The sequence below is a fragment of the Drosophila kikkawai genome, unplaced genomic scaffold, assembly GCF_030179895.1.
Source record: "Drosophila kikkawai strain 14028-0561.14 unplaced genomic scaffold, DkikHiC1v2 scaffold_124, whole genome shotgun sequence".
In the NCBI taxonomy this organism is placed as follows: domain Eukaryota; kingdom Metazoa; phylum Arthropoda; class Insecta; order Diptera; family Drosophilidae; genus Drosophila; species Drosophila kikkawai.
Window position 1 is genome coordinate 37977 of NW_027222454.1, and position 18045 is coordinate 56021.

General features: G+C 33.8%; 2 protein-coding genes and 1 long non-coding RNA gene across 3 annotated transcripts; 1 reads left to right on the forward strand and 2 right to left on the reverse strand.

Annotated features, from left to right (window-relative positions):
* Window positions 1–675: 675 nt before the first annotated feature.
* LOC121502026 (uncharacterized) lies at window positions 676–1193 on the reverse strand. Its single transcript, XM_041774643.2, has 2 exons — window positions 828–1193; window positions 676–772 (listed from the first exon to the last, which is right to left on the reverse strand). Exons 1-2 carry the CDS (start codon window positions 1167–1169, stop codon window positions 764–766), a joined length of 351 nt encoding a protein of 116 aa, XP_041630577.2. The 5' UTR covers window positions 1170–1193; the 3' UTR covers window positions 676–763.
* A 113-nt stretch (window positions 1194–1306) lies between these two features.
* On the reverse strand, window positions 1307–2126 carry LOC138929302 (uncharacterized). The gene is made up of 2 exons (XM_070288752.1): window positions 1467–2126; window positions 1307–1372 (listed from the first exon to the last, which is right to left on the reverse strand). The coding sequence occupies exons 1-2, from the start codon at window positions 2124–2126 to the stop codon at window positions 1307–1309; spliced, it is 726 nt and encodes a 241-aa protein (XP_070144853.1).
* Window positions 2127–16725: 14599 nt separating this feature from the next.
* LOC138929304 (uncharacterized) lies at window positions 16726–17921 on the forward strand. The gene is made up of 2 exons (XR_011445712.1): window positions 16726–17134; window positions 17194–17921. It is a non-coding gene; the product is annotated as an uncharacterized lncRNA (long non-coding RNA).
* The last annotated feature ends 124 nt before the right edge of the window (window positions 17922–18045 follow it).

Here is an 18045-nt window from a genome sequence, read left to right on the forward strand (position 1 = left end):
TCAGGTCGCTTGACTTGAACATAATGTGTCTCTAACAACTTAATAAACTTCTCTCGATCCTTGTAGCTAATTTTTTCACCAATAATAAAGCAACTTTCCTTTTCATCATCCTCTAAAATATTAATATTCATCATTTCTCTTGTGAAATCGTCCCTATTATTTCCTAAAGTCTCTTCTAAAATTTTGCTTTCGAACCTTTCTTCTTCTAAAATCTCATTTCCTAAACCTTTTCTCAAAATTTCACTTTCTAAACTTTCTCCTAACATTTCATTTTCTAAACTTTCTCCTAACATTTCATTTTCTAAACTTTCTCCTAACATTTCATTTTCTAAACTTTCTTCTAACATTTCATTTTCTAAACTTTCTTCTAACATTTCATTTTCTAAACTTTCTTGCTCACATTCTTCATCCGCTTCCTTAGGTTCCTTAGTGTCATTCAATAAACTAATATTTGTCTTATTATCAATTTGGGTTTCAATTCTCTCAACGGTGATCATTTTTAAAGTTTCTAAATTAATTTTCAGATTACAAGCCTCCATAAAGTCCCTACCCAGCACAATATTACAGCTCATTGAATCGTTAGCCACAGCAATTAAATTAAAATAAATCTTTATTTCTTCTTTCATTACATAACATAACATTTTTCCATAACTTCTTAGTATGCTTTTATTTATTCCATAATATAGCTCTTCATGAGGCTCTAATCTAATATTTTTGGGTACATAAGAAAATTTTATCAAAGATACTGGGCTTCCTGAATCGATCAAGCATTCTGTAATAATTGGCTGGTTAGAGTTTTCATAAACAAAAATTTTAAACAATCTTACGTAATTATTTGCCGCATCCTTCTTGTTTTGGGGGCACTTGCTGATCATGTGATCCATCGCCCCACATCCATAGCAAGACCCAGGAGTCCTCTTCGATTTGATGCAGTCTCGAGCCCAGTGCCCTTTACCGTTGCAGTTATAGCAACGCGTCTCCTTGATCGCCAGCTCATCCTTCGCGTTGTGCATCTTCTTCTCTCCAGCAGCTCTTACCGGCAACATTATGTTGGCAAATGCTTTAAGCATCCTTCCTGGGTTCTCGAAACACTGAAGCTTGGCCTGATTGCGTAGATTTATCGCCGGAATGCCAACAATAAGTCCGTCCAGCAGTTCGTCATCTTCCATGTTGACTTCTCGTGCCAGCCTGCGTTTTTCTTCGAAATAGACTGCAAACTTCTCAGTTGGCTTCCATAGCCGCGCCTCAAATTTGCGTCTCAACTCTGCTTTCGACTCGTTGCCACCAAACGCAAAAAGTAACTGGTCTACCAGCGCACTCGTCGATTCTCCGAACCGGGTTGCATCTGCGTGTAGCCACTGCAACGCGCTGCCTTTCAGTTTTCCAATCAGCAAAACTCTACTCTGGGTGTCCGTTAGCTTATACAATCTGGCAACATTCTCCCATTGGGAGACCCAGGCACGAACAGACATGTTTTCCGAAAAATCCAATAGGATTTCCTTTGCCAAGCCAAATCCGGCTGACGAAAAATCGTCTCGAACGCCTCTTCCACTGTTAGCGTCGCTGCTGCCGTTTTGCCCGTTGGCGTTTCGTCCGAAATTTCCAGAATTCTCGCTGGCGTCTCTTTCATTCCTCTCTGCCTCATTCGCTTCGCTTCGCTCGCCATCTCTTTCGCTCATACGGACATCATCTGCCGCACCGTTGCTACGCTCGCCATCTCTTTCGCACACTTCGCCGTTATGCTCAGACATGTCGTTTCTGGCGCCGCTTGGTCGCGCGTCGCTTGTTCTCGAACTGACGCTGTCGATCTGCTGCTGAAGATTCTCGAGAACCTTCCTTGCCTTCTCGATTTCCCGATGCAGCTCCTCCATAGTTGCCATGCCACGAGCCAGTTCCGTCCGATTCTGCTTCACTCGCTTCTCCACCGCTGCCCCTTCCGCCTCTTCGTCCAGAATTTCTTGCTCCTCCTCCACCTGGTTCATCATTGGAGCACTACCTCGGCTTTCGGGTGGAATCGCACATATCCGGGAGTACAGATCAGCTTTTGACCCCTTCGTCGACAAGTTTAAACACTCTAGCCATCTTTTCAGCTGAGCCACCGTCACTTTATTAATGTCCAAATCCATTATAGTTATTTGTAGTTGGCGTGCACAAAAAAAATTTTTTCCTCGATCCCACTTCTGAGATTGTGGCCGTATGTTATTATTTATAAGTTTCTTTTATTTATGCTTATAATTTCGTATTAAATGTTTCTTATATTATTTTACAGTTCTCTTTCTTGCTTTTTGTTCACGATCTACGTCTTCTCTTTTCAACTTCTCCAAAAACAGTGATCTCTCACTCTCAGGCCGCGTGCCTTTCAACCCCCGAAATTCATAAGCAGCGCTCTCTGAGAGAGAGAGTAACCTGCTCTCTCAGAGAGCGTAGCCCAACAATCGTGTGACCAGATCATAATAACATCAACTGGCCTGCTACAATAGTTTTTACACGGCTAATACATTTGCATACTCAATTGTAAATTTGAAAACAAAAAGTTCACAACTCAGCTAATAATGCCTGAATCCACTTCAGAATTTGTAATTTTTATTATTATTATTATAAAGAAATTATCCGCAATTACAAAGTGTGGATAATTTTGTTTTTTTTTTTGTTAAGCAATAGCTACAATGGCCTTCTGCTTAAGTTATACATTTGCTATAATTAACAATATTAGTTGAGTGATTAAATGAATAAGGTATTTACACTAATAATTTTTATATACTAAGGGTATGATTGTGTATGTATGCTAGTATGTACATAATATGTTGATAAAATTAAATATATGTGTATTGTGTTTTGATAATGTTAGGATTATATATTGTTGTAAATGTTGATTGATTTAAGGAATTTAATGGTCGTTACAGCATTTATTGGGTTTAGAATTTGTTCTATGTTATTTTGGAGGAATTTTTTTCTAGGTTCATCGTGAATAGGACATTCTAGGAATATGTGGATTAGGGTTAAGGTTTGGTTACAATGTTGGCATGTAGGCGGTGAAGTTTTGTCAAAGAGGCAGCTGTGTGTCAATTTAGAGTGTCCGAGGCGAAGTCTCATAAATTTGATAGTGTCTAATCGAGAGAATGTTTTGCTTAGAAGTTCAATATTGTTTAGTTTTTTTGGGTTAATGAGTTTGTAGTGCTGGGATGTGTGGTTCCAGATTTGGTCGTATTGGGATCTCATATGTTCACTGATATATTTCAGAGTGTCAGGTGTGTTATGATTTTTTTCGGATATTAATGGCAATTTCGTTGCTTCCTTAGCCGCTTTGTCTGCAAATTCATTTCCGTTAATACCGCAATGTCCTGGTACCCATATCAAAGAAAATTTGTTTTTATATTTAGAGATTATTTTTTTAATTTCAAGAGTGTAGTAGTTGTAGTTATTGGGATTCTCTAGTGCTGTAAGGACAGACAGAGAGTCGGTGCATATAGCGAATTTTCCCTTATGTTTTTCTGCGTATCTACATGCGCAGAGGATAGCTGCTATCTCGGCAGTAAAAATCGACGAGTAAGGTGGGAGCATTTGCTGGGTTATGATGGAATGTGTGGAGGTTACACTGTAGGTTACCCCGTGGTCGGATTTAGAGCCGTCTGTGTACAGAAAGGTGTGGTATTTGAGGCTATGTTTTATTTCTTGAAATTTTTGGTAGTAAACAATTGGTGGTGTGTCAGATTTGACTGAGGTTTGTAATGATTTATTTATTTTGGGGTAGTAGTTATAGGGCCATGTGGGTTTTGTTTGTTTATTAATTTTAATGGGGGTTGGATCTAGGTGAATCGTTTTGCCGCTATTTATGGTTTCTTGTAGAGAAGATAATAGTTTAGGGGTACGTTTTGCTTTCAAGATTTTTTTTATTATATGTTCTAACGGAGTTTTTTTTGCTAAAGATATAAGTTTAAAGTTTTTTAATAAGGCGTGTTTAGTTCTGTGTTCTATTGGCTTAATGTTGGATTCATAGAGTAGGTTGTTGATTGGTGTTGAGCGAAAGGCTCCGAAGGCTATTCTAACAGCTGAGTGGTATATGGTTTTTATTTTGATCAGTTTTGATTTTGGTGCTCTTCCATATAGAAACAGACCGTAGTCAATTTTTGACATTATGATTGTGTTGATAACATAAATAATAGTATTAATATTACAATTAAAACTGTTGCTAGAGAGACATTTAATAACATTTAGCCTTTTGGGTATTTGGATTACTAGTTGTTCTATGTGCTTGTCCCATTTATAATTATTAGTTAAGGTAATACCAAGTATTTTTAAGGATTTTACGGTCTTTATGTCAAGGTTGTTAATAATTTCAAAATTGCACTTTTTTTTACGACAAATGTGTAAATGTTTTGTTTTCGGTATAGAGAGAGTTGCTCCGGAGTAATTGCACCATTCTTGTATGTCAGTGAGCAGAGGGTTTATATATAAAGTGTTTTCTGTTTTTTTTAGTTTTTTTAATATTGTATAGTCGTCGGCGTATGCGGTGAATTCGAAAGATTTGTGAAGGCCTATTATTTTATTTAGTTTGTTGTAAGCGATTGCAAATAGGATAACGGAGAGTGGAGATCCTTGTGGGATTTCATTTTCCAGTGGTAGAGGTTGTGACTGAATATTTTGGATCTGAACGGAAATTTTTCTATTTGTTAAAAAGTTTGTTATGTAGTTCATCATTTTCTGTCCTAATTTCCAGGTTGTAAGTTCATCTATTATGGTGTGAATTCCAATTCTGTCAAATGCTTTTAAGAAATCGAGCGAGATTAAGGATAGGTGGTTTTTTCTCGATAGGGTTGCGGTAGTCAGGTAGTCTAGCGAGGCTAGGGTATCTGATACCGACTTTCCCTTCCTAAAGCCCATTTGACGACTATCGAGTAGCTGGCTGTTGTTGACTAGCCACCATAGTCTTTTGGAAATTATTTTGTCCATAACTTTGGATAAGCAGCTATTCAGGGATATGGGTCGATAAGATGATATTGCTGTTTTGTCTGAGGCGGGTTTTAATATGGGTATTATGATGCTTACTTTGAACTGTTGTGGAATGTATGTGTTAAAGATGTTGTTATAGAATTTTAGTAGTCTATGCATGGCTATATCTGGTAGATTCTTTATCATTTGATAGCTTATACGGTCTCTACCGGGAGTTTTACCTTTAAGCTGATTAATGGCGGCTCTTAGTTCAATGATAGATATTTCAGATTCCAATGGTAGGGTAAGGGGGGTTGTGTCGTGAGTAATATTCAAGTTTATGTTATCTTTGTGTGACCTAAATTCCGTATGAAAATTATTATTAAGTGAAGCGTTTGACCACTGTTCGCATAATGCTTTAGAGATATCTTTTGGTTTTGTATAGGTTTGAGATGGGTTGCGGGGGTTGGCAAGACAGTGAATTTGTAAGTGGGTTTTGAGGCCACAGAATCGATTGATTTTTTTCCATAATATTGGTATTGGGGTTTGTGAATTTATGTCGGAGGTAAATTCAAATAAAGCTTTTCGTTTTTTTATTTTTATTTCTCGTTTTAGTTTGGCATTCGCTCTTTTATATGTAATAATATTTGCTGTGTTTATATTTTGGCACATGGTTTGCCAGGCTTTTCTTTTGTTGTTTTTTAATGTTTTAAGCTCATTGTCCCACCAAGGGACCTGCTTGGATGTTTTTAGGTGGTATTGCGGAATAGAAAGGTGCGCGCTGTGCCGTATTATAGAGCAGAGGTTGGCTGCTTCTTTGTTTATTTGTAAGCTGGGTGGTCTGTTGTCGGAAAATTGTTTGACTACTGATTGGTATAGAGGCCAATCAGCTTTTTCTATGTTAAATTTTGGCTTGGTTATGGAAGAGTCAATTGTTTCGTTTTCAAAAAGTACAATCGAAATCGGGAAGTGGTCGCTTCCTGAGAGGTGACTGTCAATTGACCATTTGGAGTGAAGTTTTATTTCCGGAGAAGCGATTGAGAGGTCGATGTGGGTGAATGTGTGGTGTGTAGTGAAGTGGGTGGGTGAGCCGTCATTAAGTGTGTTTAATACAGACTGGTTTATGAATTTGAATAGTATGTTGCCTCGTGGGTTATTGTTTTGCGAGCCCAGCTTTTGTGCCAGCTGTTAAAGTCGCCTGTTATTAAGAGTGGAGTGTCGATAAAGTTGTAAGTGTCATGCAAATCTTGTAAAGTAAATTTTTTGTTTGGTGGTATGTAGCTAGAAATTATGGTGAATTTAATCTTAGAGTTTAAAGTTACGGCTATTGAATCAAAACTAATGTTGCTAATTTAAGTTTGTTGTTGTTCTAAAGAGTTGTGAAGTAAAAGTGCTACTCCGCCGTAGGGGTTGTTAGAGTTATTTGTGTGATATAGAGTGAAGTTAATTGGGATCGGGATATTGTTGGTAGATTGGAGGTGGGTATCTTGAATAGATATGATTTTGGGGTATTTGTTTTTTATAAGTATTTGTAGGTAATTGTAATTATTTAGGTAACCATTAATATTAAGTTGTAGTATATTTAGCATAAGGAGAGTTTACTTAAAGTTAGATTTATTATTTAATATTATTATAGGTCGAGTTCCTCGTCGGTACTCATTAGTTCTGCTATTTTTTTATTTTTTTTTTTTTTCGGTTTTCGTCTTTTGGGTGTTTTTTTCTTTTGATTTCAGGGGAATACCTAGTTTATTGGACTTAGCTGTGTATATCTTTAGTTTTAGTTCGTCAGAGATTTCGGAGCGAGTGGAGTATAAAGATGTTGATGCAGTAGTGTCCATGGCTTCTTCTGGGGAGCTGTCGTAGTTGATGATTTGTCTGGTAGTGTTGATCGGTGTTGATGAGCTAGTAGTTGAAGCTTTAGTAGTATGTGTTGTTGTTTCTTTTGTAGATGGTTTTTGTGATGGCAGTGCGGCTTTCAGAGAGAAGGGGATCGGTGGGTGGATGTGGCGAGTGTTGTAGATGTAGCGGGCTGTTTTGTGATCGACTTTTTGGAGTGTTTTTATGGCAGTAAGCTCCTTTTGCTTGATGAAGGCAGGGCAGGATTTGTCCATTGCGTTGTGGTGTTTAATTTCTTCATCTTCGTATTTGCAATTGATGCATGTTTTTATTTTGGTGCATATATTGTTTTCGTCCGTGTGTTTTTTTTTTCGGAGCAGTTGGCGCAAATTTGTTCGCTTTTACAAAAGGTCGTGGGGTGTCCAAATCTTAAACAGTTGTAGCATCTCATTGGTGGTGGAATGTATGGGCGTACTTGGACGACTTCATAACCTATCCATATCTTTTCCGGTAAGTTAATTGTGGAGAATGTCAGAATAATTAAGCCAGTTTCTGTTGTTTCGTTGTTGTTTTTTTTTAGAATTTTACGGACTTCTATCACATTTTGTGGCTTCATTTCTTCTAATATTTCTTTTTCGTCAATGTTCCGCAGGTCGTTGGAGTAGATGACACCTTTAGAGGTATTAAGTATTTTATGTTCTTCGACATTAACTGGGAAGTCATGGAAAATTTTTAATTTAAGTAATTTCTGCGCTTGTAGAATGTTTTTTGTTTTGATAAGGAGGGTTCCTGCTCTGTTTCTTTTGCACGTTTCGACTGTTCCATTACAGGTGAAGTCTACCACTTTTTTTTATTATAAATGGGTTAATGTTCTCGAATGTTTTTTTGTCAGTTCTACTAATTATTATGTATTTTGCTTCATTTGTTATCGTGTTGTTCGTTGTCAGAGGGCGGTCGGGTGGTCGAGACATCGTGGTATGGTTGGGCTCGGGCCCTATAGAGTATTGGTTCGGTTCACTTAGTCTTTGTGTTTGTTGTTTTTTACCGCTTTGCGCGAATAAGTCACGAATTGATTGATCTAAATATAGATTTACTTGCTGATAAGCTGTCGCTTGGGGATTTGATCGGTCGCACGTCTTTACTCTTTGAAGCTCGGAGTGAAACTGAGAATTTGTAATTATATTAGTTTTTACAAGGCTAATACATTTGCATACTCAATTGTAAATTTGTAAACAAAAAGTTCACAACTCAGCTAATAATGCATGTATCCACTTTAGAATTTGTATTTATATTAGTTTTTACAAGGTTAATACATTTGCATACTCAATTGTAAATTTGTAAACAAAAAGTTCACAACTCAGATAATAGTGCATATATCCACTTCAGAATTTGTAATTATATTAGTTTTTACATGGCTAATACATTTGCATACTCAATTGTAAAATTGTAAACAAAAAGTTCACAACTCAGCTAATAATGCATGTATCCACTTCAGAATTTGTATTTATATTTGTTTTTACAAGGTTAATACATTTGCATACTTAGGTATAAATTTGTAAACAAAAAGTTCACAACTCAGCTAATAATTCATGTATCCACTTCAGAATTTGTATTTATATTAGTTTTTACAAGGCTAATACATTTGCATACTCAATTGTAAATTTGTAAACAAAAAGTTCACAACTCAGCTAATAATGCCTGTATTCACTTCAGAATTTGTATTTATATTAGTTTTTACATGGTTAATACATTTTCATACTCAATTGTAAATTTGTAAACAAAAAGTTCACAACTCCGCTAATAATCCCTGTATCCACGGCAGAATTTGTATTTATATTCGTTTTTACACGGCTAATACATTTGCATACTCAATTGTAAATTTGTAAACAAAAAGTTCACAACTCCGCTAATAATGCATGTATCCACGGCAGAATTTGTACTTATATTAGTTTTTAGAAGGCTTATTCATTTGCATACTCAATTGTAAATTTGTAAACAAAAAGTTCACAACTCAGATAATAATGCATATATCCACTTCAGAATTTGTATTTATAATAGTTTTTACACGGCTAATACATTTGCATACTCAATTGTAAATTTGAAAACAAAAAGTTCACAGCTCAGCTAATAATGTCTGTATCCACTTCAGAATTTGTATTTATAATAGTTTTTTTACGGCTAATACATTTGCATACTCAATTGTAAATTTGTAAACAAAAAGTTCACATCTCAGCTAATAATGAAATTTGTAAACAAAAAGTTCACAACTCAGGTAATAATGCATGTATCCACGGCAGAATTTGTACTTATATTAGTTTTTACAAGGCTAATACATTTGCATACTCAATTGTAAATTTGTAAACAAAAAGTTCACAACTCAGCTAATAATGCCTGTATCCACTTCAGAATTTGTATTAATATTCGTTTTTACACGGCTAATACATTTGTATACTCAATTGTAAATTTGTAAACAAAAAGTTCACAACTCAGCTAATAATGCATGTATCCACTTAAGAATGTGTATAGTTTTTACACGGCTAATACATTTGCATACTCAATTGTGAATTTGTAAACAAAAAGTTCACAACTCAGCTAATAATGCCTGAATCCACTTCAGAATTTGTAATTATATTAGTTTTTACAAGGCTAATACATTTGCATACTCAATTGTGAATTTGTAAACAAAAAGTTCACAACTCAGCTAATAATGCCTGAATCCACTTCAGAATTTGTATTTATATTAATTTTTACAAGGTTAATACATTTGCATACTCAATTGTAAATTTGTAAACAAAAAGTTCACAACTCAGATAATAGTGCATATATCCACTTCAGAATTTGTAATTATATAAGTTTTTACATGGCTAATACATTTGCATACTCAATTGTAAAATTGTAAACAAAAAGTTCACAACTCAGCTAATAATGCATGTATCCACTTCAGAATTTGTATTTATATTAGTTTTTACAAGGTTAATACATTTGCATACTTAGGTATAAATTTGTAAACAAAAAGTTCACAACTCAGCTAATAATTCATGTATCCACTTCAGAATTTGTATTTATATTAGTTTTTACAAGGCTAATACATTTGCATACTCAATTGTAAATTTGTAAACAAAAAGTTCACAACTCAGCTAATAATGCCTGTATTCACTTCAGAATTTGTATTTATATTAGTTTTTACAAGGCTAATACATTTGCATACTCAATTGTAAATTTGTAAACAAAAAGTTCACAACTCAGCTAATAATGCATGTATCCACTTTAGAATTTGTATTTATATTAATTTTTACAAGGTTAATACATTTGCATACTCAATTGTAAATTTGTAAACAAAAAGTTCACAACTCAGATAATAGTGCATATATCCACTTCAGAATTTGTAATTATATTAGTTTTTACATGGCTAATACATTTGCATACTCAATTGTAAAATTGTAAACAAAAAGTTCACAACTCAGCTAATAATGCATGTATCCACTTCAGAATTTGTATTTATATTAGTTTTTACAAGGTTAATACATTTGCATACTTAGGTATAAATTTGTAAACAAAAAGTTCACAACTCAGCTAATAATTCATGTATCCACTTCAGAATTTGTATTTATATTAGTTTTTACAAGGCTAATACATTTGCATACTCAATTGTAAATTTGTAAACAAAAAGTTCACAACTCAGCTAATAATGCCTGTATTCACTTCAGAATTTGTATTTATATTAGTTTTTACATGGCTAATACATATGCATACTCAATTGTAAATTTGTAAACAAAAAGTTCACAACTCCGCTAATAATGCAGGTATCCACGGCAGAATTTGTACTTATATTAGTTTTTAGAAGGCTTATTCATTTGCATACTCAATTGTAAATTGGTAAACAAAAAGTTCACAACTCAGATAATAATGCATATATCCACTTCAGAATTTGTATTTATAATAGTTTTTACACGGCTAATACATTTGCATACTCAATTGTAAATTTGAAAACAAAAAGTTCACAGCTCAGCTAATAATGTCTGTATCCACTTCAGAATTTGTATTTATAATAGTTTTTTACGGCTACTACATTTGCATACTCAATTGTAAATTTGTAAACAAAAAGTTCACATCTCAGCTAATAATGAAATTTGTAAACAAAAAGTTCACAACTCAGGTAATAATGCATGTATCCACGGCAGAATTTGTACTTATATTAGTTTTTACAAGGCTAATACATTTGCATACTCAATTGTAAATTTGTAAACAAAAAGTTCACAACTCAGCTAATAATGCCTGTATCCACTTCAGAATTTGTATTAATATTCGTTTTTACACGGCTAATACATTTGTATACTCAATTGTAAATTTGTAAACAAAAAGTTCACAACTCAGCTAATAATGCATGTATCCACTTAAGAATGTGTATAGTTTTTACACGGCTAATACATTTGCATACTCAATTGTGAATTTGTAAACAAAAAGTTCACAACTCCGCTAATAATGCATGTATCCACGGCAGAATTTGTATTTATATTAGTTTTTACAAGGCTAATACATTTGCATACTCAATTGTAAATTTGTAAACAAAAAGTTCACAACTCAGCTATTAATGCCTGTATCCACTTCAGAATTTGTATTTATATTAGTTTTTACATGGCTAATACATTTGCATACTCAATTGTAAATTTGTAAACAAAAAGTTCACATCTCAGCTAATAATGAAATTTGTAAACAAAAAGTTCACAACTCAGGTAATAATGCATGTATCCACGGCAGAATTTGTACTTATATTAGTTTTTACAGGGCTAATTCATTTGCATACTCAATTGTAAATTTGTAAACAAAAAGGTCACAACTCAAATAATAATGCATTCACTTCAAAATTTGTATTTATATTAGTTTTTACACGGCTAATACATTTGCATGCTCAATTGTAAAATTGTAAACAAAAAGTTCATAACTCAGATAATGGTGCATATATCCACTTCAGAATTTGTAATTATATTAGTTTTTACATGGCTAATACATTTGCATACTCAATTGTAAATTTGTTAACAAAAAGTTCACAACTCAGCTAATAATTCATGTATCCACTTCAGAATTTGTATTTATATTAGTTTTTACACGGCTAATACATTTGCATGCTCAATTGTAAAATTGTAAAAAAAAAGTTCACAACTCAGATAATAGTGCATATATCCACTTCAGAATTTGTAATTATATTAGTTTTTACATGGCTAATAAATTTGCATACTCAATTGTAAATTTGTAAACAAAAAATTCACAGCGCAGCTAATAATGCCTGTATTTTGTATTTATATTAGTTTTTACAAGGCTAATACATTTGCATACTCAATTGTAAATTTGTAAACAAAAAGTTCACAACTCAGCTAATAATGCATGTATCCACTTCAGAATTTGTATTTATATTAGTTTTTACACGGCTAATACATTTGCATGCTCAATTGTAAATTTGTAGACAAAAAGTTCACAACTCAGCTAATAATGCATGTATCCACGTCTGAATCTGTACTTATATTAGTTTTAACACGGCTAATACATTTGCATACTCAATTGTAAATTTGTAAACAAAAAGTTCACATCTCAGCTAATAATGCATATATCCACTTCAGAATTTGTAATTATATTAGTTTTTACATGGCTAATACATTTGCATACTCAATTGTAAATTTGTAAACAAAAAGTTCACAACTCAGCTAATAATTCATGTATCCACTTCAGAATTTGTATTTATATTAGTTTTTACACGGCTAATACATTTGCATGCTCAATTCTAAAATTGTAAACAAAAAGTTGACAACTCAGATAATAGTGCATATATCCACTTCAGAATTTGTAATTATATTAGTTTTTACATGACTAATACTTTGTCATACTCAATTGTAAATTTGTAAACAAAAAGTTCACAACTCAGCTAATAATTCATATATCAACTTCAGAATTTGTATTTATATTAGTTTTTACACGGCTAATACATTTGCATGCTCAATTGTAAAATTGTAAAAAAAAAGTTCACAACTCAGATAATAGTGCATATATCCACTTCAGAATTTGTAATTATATTAGTTTTAACACGGCTAATACATTTGCATACTCAATTGTAAATTTAAAAACAAAAAGTTCACAAATCAGCTTATAATGCCTGAATCCACTTCAGAATTTGTACTTATATTAGTTTTTACACGGCTAATACATTTGCATACTCAATTGTAAATTTGTAGACAAAAAATGCACAACTCAGCTAATAATGCCTGTATCCACTTCAGATTTAGTATTTATATTAGTTTTTACACGGCTAATACATTTGCATACTCAATTGTAAATTTGTAGACAAAAAATTCACAGCTCAGCTTATAATGCATGTATCCACGGCAGAATTTGTACTTATATTAGTTTTTACACGGCTAATACATTTGCATACTCAATTGTAAATTTGTAGACAAAAAATTCACAGCTCAGCTTATAATTCATGTATCCACTTCAGAATTTGTATTTATATTAGTTTTTACACGGCTAATACATTTGCATGCTCAATTCTAAAATTGTAAACAAAAAGTTCACAACTCAGATAATAGTGCATATATCCACTTCAGAATTTGTAATTATATTAGTTTTTACATGGCTAATACATTTGCATACTCAATTGTAAATTTGTAAACAAAAAGTTCACAACTCAGCTAATAATTCATGTATCAACTTCAGAATTTGTACTTATATTAGTTTTTACACGGCTAATACATTTGCATACTCAATTGTAAATTTGTAGACAAAAAATTCACAGCTCAGCTTATAATGCATGTATCCACGGCAGAATTTGTACTTATATTAGTTTTAACACGGCTAATACATTTGCATACTCAATTGTAAATTTGTAAACAAAAAGTTCACAACTCAGCTAATAATTCATGTATCCACTTCAGAATTTGTATTTATATTAGTTTTTACACGGCTAATACATTTGCATACTCAATTGTAAATTTGTAAACAAAAAGTTCACAGCTCAGCTAATAATGCCTGTATCCACTTCAGAATTTGTATTTATATTAGTTTTTACAAGGCTAATACATTTGCATACTCAATTGTAAATTTGTAAACAAAAAGTTCACAGCTCAGCTAATAATGCCTGTATCCACTTCAGAATTTGTATTTATATTAGTTTTTACATGGCTAATACATTTGCATACTCAATTGTAAATTTGTAAACAAAAAGTTCACAACTCAGCTAATAATTCATGTATCAACTTCAGAATTTGTACTTATATTAGTTTTTACACGGCTAATACATTTGCATACTCAATTGTAAATTTAAAAACAAAAAGTTCACAAATCAGCTTATAATGCCTGAATCCACTTCAGAATTTGTACTTATATTAGTTTTTACACGGCTAATACATTTGCATACTCAATTGTAAATTTGTAGACAAAAAATTCACAACTCAGCTAATAATGCCTGTATCCACTTCAGATTTAGTATTTATATTAGTTTTTACACGGCTAATACATTTGCATACTCAATTGTAAATTTGTAGACAAAAAATTCACAGCTCAGCTTATAATGCATGTATCCACGGCAGAATTTGTATTTATATTAGTTTTTACACGGCTAATACATTTGCATGCTCAATTCTAAAATTGTAAACAAAAAGTTGACAACTCAGATAATAGTGCATATATCCACTTCAGAATTTGTATTTATATTAGTTTTTACATGGCTAATACATTTGCATACTCAATTGTAAATTTGTAAACAAAAAGTTCACAACTCGGCTAATAATTCATGTATCAACTTCAGAATTTGTATTTATATTAGTTTTTACACGGCTAATACATTTGCATACTCAATTGTAAATTTGTAGACAAAAAGTTCACAGCTCAGCTAATAATGCATGTATCCACTTCAGAATTTGTGTTTATATTAGTTTTAACACGGCTAATACATTTGCATACTCAATTATAAATTTAAAAACAAAAAGTTCACAAATCAGCTTATAATGCCTGAATCCACTTCAGAATTTGTACTTATATTAGTTTTTACACGGCTAATACATTTGCATACTCAATTGTAAATTTGTAGACAAAAAATGCACAACTCAGCTAATAATGCCTGTATCCACTTCAGATTTAGTATTTATATTAGTTTTTACACGGCTAATACATTTGCATACTCAATTGTAAATTTGTAGACAAAAAATTCACAGCTCAGCTTATAATGCATGTATCCACGGCAGAATTTGTACTTATATTAGTTTTTACATGGCTTATACATTTGCATACTCAATTGTAAATTTGTAAACAAAAAGTTCTCATCTCAGCTAATAATGAAATTTGTAAAAAAAAACTTCACAACTCAGATAATAATGCATATATCCACTTCAGAATTTGTATTTATATTAGTTTTTACATGGCTAATACATTTGCATACTCAATTGTAAATTTGTAAACAAAAAGTTCACAACTCAGCTAATAATGCCTGTATCCACTTCAGATTTAGTATTTATATTAGTTTTTACACGGCTAATGCATTTGCATACTCAATTGTAAATTTGTAGACAAAAAATGCACAGCTCAGCTTATAATGCATGTATCCACGGCAGAATTTGTACTTATATTAGTTTTTACACGGCTTTTACATTTGCATACTCAATTGTAAATTTGTAAACAAAAAGTTCACATCTCAGCTAATAATGAAATTTGTAAACAAAAACTTCACAACTCAGATAATAATGCATATATCCACTTCAGAATTTGTATTTATATTAGTTTTTACATGGCTAATACATTTGCATACTCAATTGTAAATCTGTAGACAAAAAGTTCACAACTCAGCTAATAATGCCTGTATCCACTTCAGATTTAGTATTTATATTAGTTTTTACACGGCTAATACATTTGCATACTCAATTGTAAATTTGTAGACAAAAAATTCACAGCTCAGCTTATAATTCATGTATCCACTTCAGAATTTGTATTTATATTAGTTTTTACACGGCTAATACATTTGCATGCTCAATTCTAAAATTGTAAACAAAAAGTTCACAACTCAGATAATAGTGCATATATCCACTTCAGAATTTGTAATTATATTAGTTTTTACATGGCTAATACATTTGCATACTCAATTGTAAATTTGTAAACAAAAAGTTCACAACTCAGCTAATAATTCATGTATCAACTTCAGAATTTGTACTTATATTAGTTTTTACACGGCTAATACATTTGCATACTCAATTGTAAATTTGTAGACAAAAAATTCACAGCTCAGCTAATAATGCATGTATCCACGGCAGAATTTGTACTTATATTAGTTTTAACACGGCTAATACATTTGCATACTCAATTGTAAATTTGTAAACAAAAAGTTCACAACTCAGCTAATAATTCATGTATCCACTTCAGAATTTGTATTTATATTAGTTTTTACACGGCTAATACATTTGCATGCTCAATTCTAAAATTGTAAACAAAAAGTTCACAACTCAGATAATAGTGCATATATCCACTTCAGAATTTGTGTTTATATTAGTTTTTACACGGCTAATACATTTGCATACTCAATTGTAAATTTGTAGACAAAAAGTTCACAGCTCAGCTAATAATGCATGTATCCACTTCAGAATTTGTGTTTATATTAGTTTTTACACGGCTAATACATTTGCATACTCAATTGTAAATTTAAAAACAAAAAGTTCACAAATCAGCTTATAATGCCTGAATCCACTTCAGAATTTGTACTTATATTAGTTTTTACACGGCTAATACATTTGCATACTCAATTGTAAATTTGTAGACAAAAAATTCACAACTCAGCTAATAATGCCTGTATCCACTTCAGATTTAGTATTTATATTAGTTTTTACACGGCTAATACATTTGCATACTGTAGGGGTCAGAGGGTAAGGGCAGAGAAAACAAATAGGAAAATATAAATAAGTGTAATCGTAAGTTTAAATGATAGAACCGACCCATCGAAACGCATATGCCGCGACTAGAGTGTAGGGTAGCGCCTTCCAGAACATGCCGTTTTTCTTCTACCTGCATTCGCAGCGCCAGCGAAATCGTACGATTTTTTGCTTATTTTTCCTTCCTCCAGTCCTTCGCTCGCGAGCATCGAGAGCGCGAGAGAGGATTTGGGAAAAGTCCCGTAGCTTTTGGCTCGTTTGCTATGCAAGGCACGCTGCGTGTAGAGAAATTTTGTGACGCTCGCTCACTTGAAATTGAAAACCAGAGCAAAGCACACGCATCGTAGATCATTTTTACTATAATAATTCCGGCACGTGGATTATATAGTTTCAATCGAATTAATAGTAAAGTGCCAGCAAGAGACCAGTGACAAAACTTAATAAGTGTTGTGCACGAGTGAGAACGGGTAAATATTAACTACTGAACGGCAGAGTTTATAGTGTAGTTAACCCTTTTGTTGTGCAGGGCTAGTTTGGCGCTAGGCGACGGCTCTTACGTCCTTCGCTAAGCGTGGCGTATCGCCGGCGTGATCGGCGTGATCGGCAAAAGTTGGCGATCAGCGAACAAGGCGGCGCGGTGCAACCGAGCGGCCATAACCCTACTCTTTGGAAGCCCTACGGCGGCAGCGACGTCGACGTGCAGCCCAACGCTGTGCGACCGAGCGGCCATAACCTAACTTTTCGGAGGCCCTACGGCGGCAGAGACGTCGACGTGCGGCCAACGCAGCACGTGCGCGTAACCCTACTTTTTGGGAACCTCTGCTTTGCCACGTCGGCTGCCAAGGAGCTATAGCGATCCGAGTGCGACCGCACTAAACCGGGAGCGAGAAATCTCCAAGAGTCAGACCAGAGGCGGCCTGTGTCTGAGTTCTCGGAGTAATGTAACCGGCCTCGTGCAGCCCCAACTAAGGCGATTCGGCTGTATGGACAGCGGCTAAGCATTACCTTTTCGAGCATAAGCCAGTAGGAACAGTGGAGGTGCAGCTAAGGCAGCTGAGCGGAGACTAGGCAGGAGCAGGCGCAGCCGGATAGAGAGCTCGCTTGAGCGGCAGGCATGTGACCTGTCGAAGAAGTTGGAGGCGCGTCGCGGTGAGCAGCGCACTCCCGCTGGATGATCCCAGTAACCCGAAGGATGTAAAGAAGTTTTTTGATCGATTAAATTTAGAGTAATGCGTAACGTTAGATAGAAAGTAACTGATATTGTTGTTGCTTTTCTGCCGTTTAGCGTAATATGTGAATGCGAACGCGAGCGTCCCATTTAAATATCGTTTCTGAACTTTCCAACTAACAGCCATCAGCACCTGCAACTTCGATGGGC

Bases quoted from the DNA above. Each gene is read 5' to 3' on its own strand.
- LOC138929302 (XM_070288752.1), bottom strand. From the start codon at position 2,126: ATGGATTTGGACATTAATAAAGTGACGGTGGCTCAGCTGAAAAGATGG. The intron at 1,373-1,466 runs GTTCGTGCCTGG...GAAAACTGAAAG, and splicing joins ATTTTTCGGAAAACATGTCT to GCAGCGCGTTGCAGTGGCTA.
- LOC121502026 (XM_041774643.2), bottom strand. From the start codon at position 1,169: ATGGAAGATGACGAACTGCTGGACGGACTTATTGTTGGCATTCCGGCG.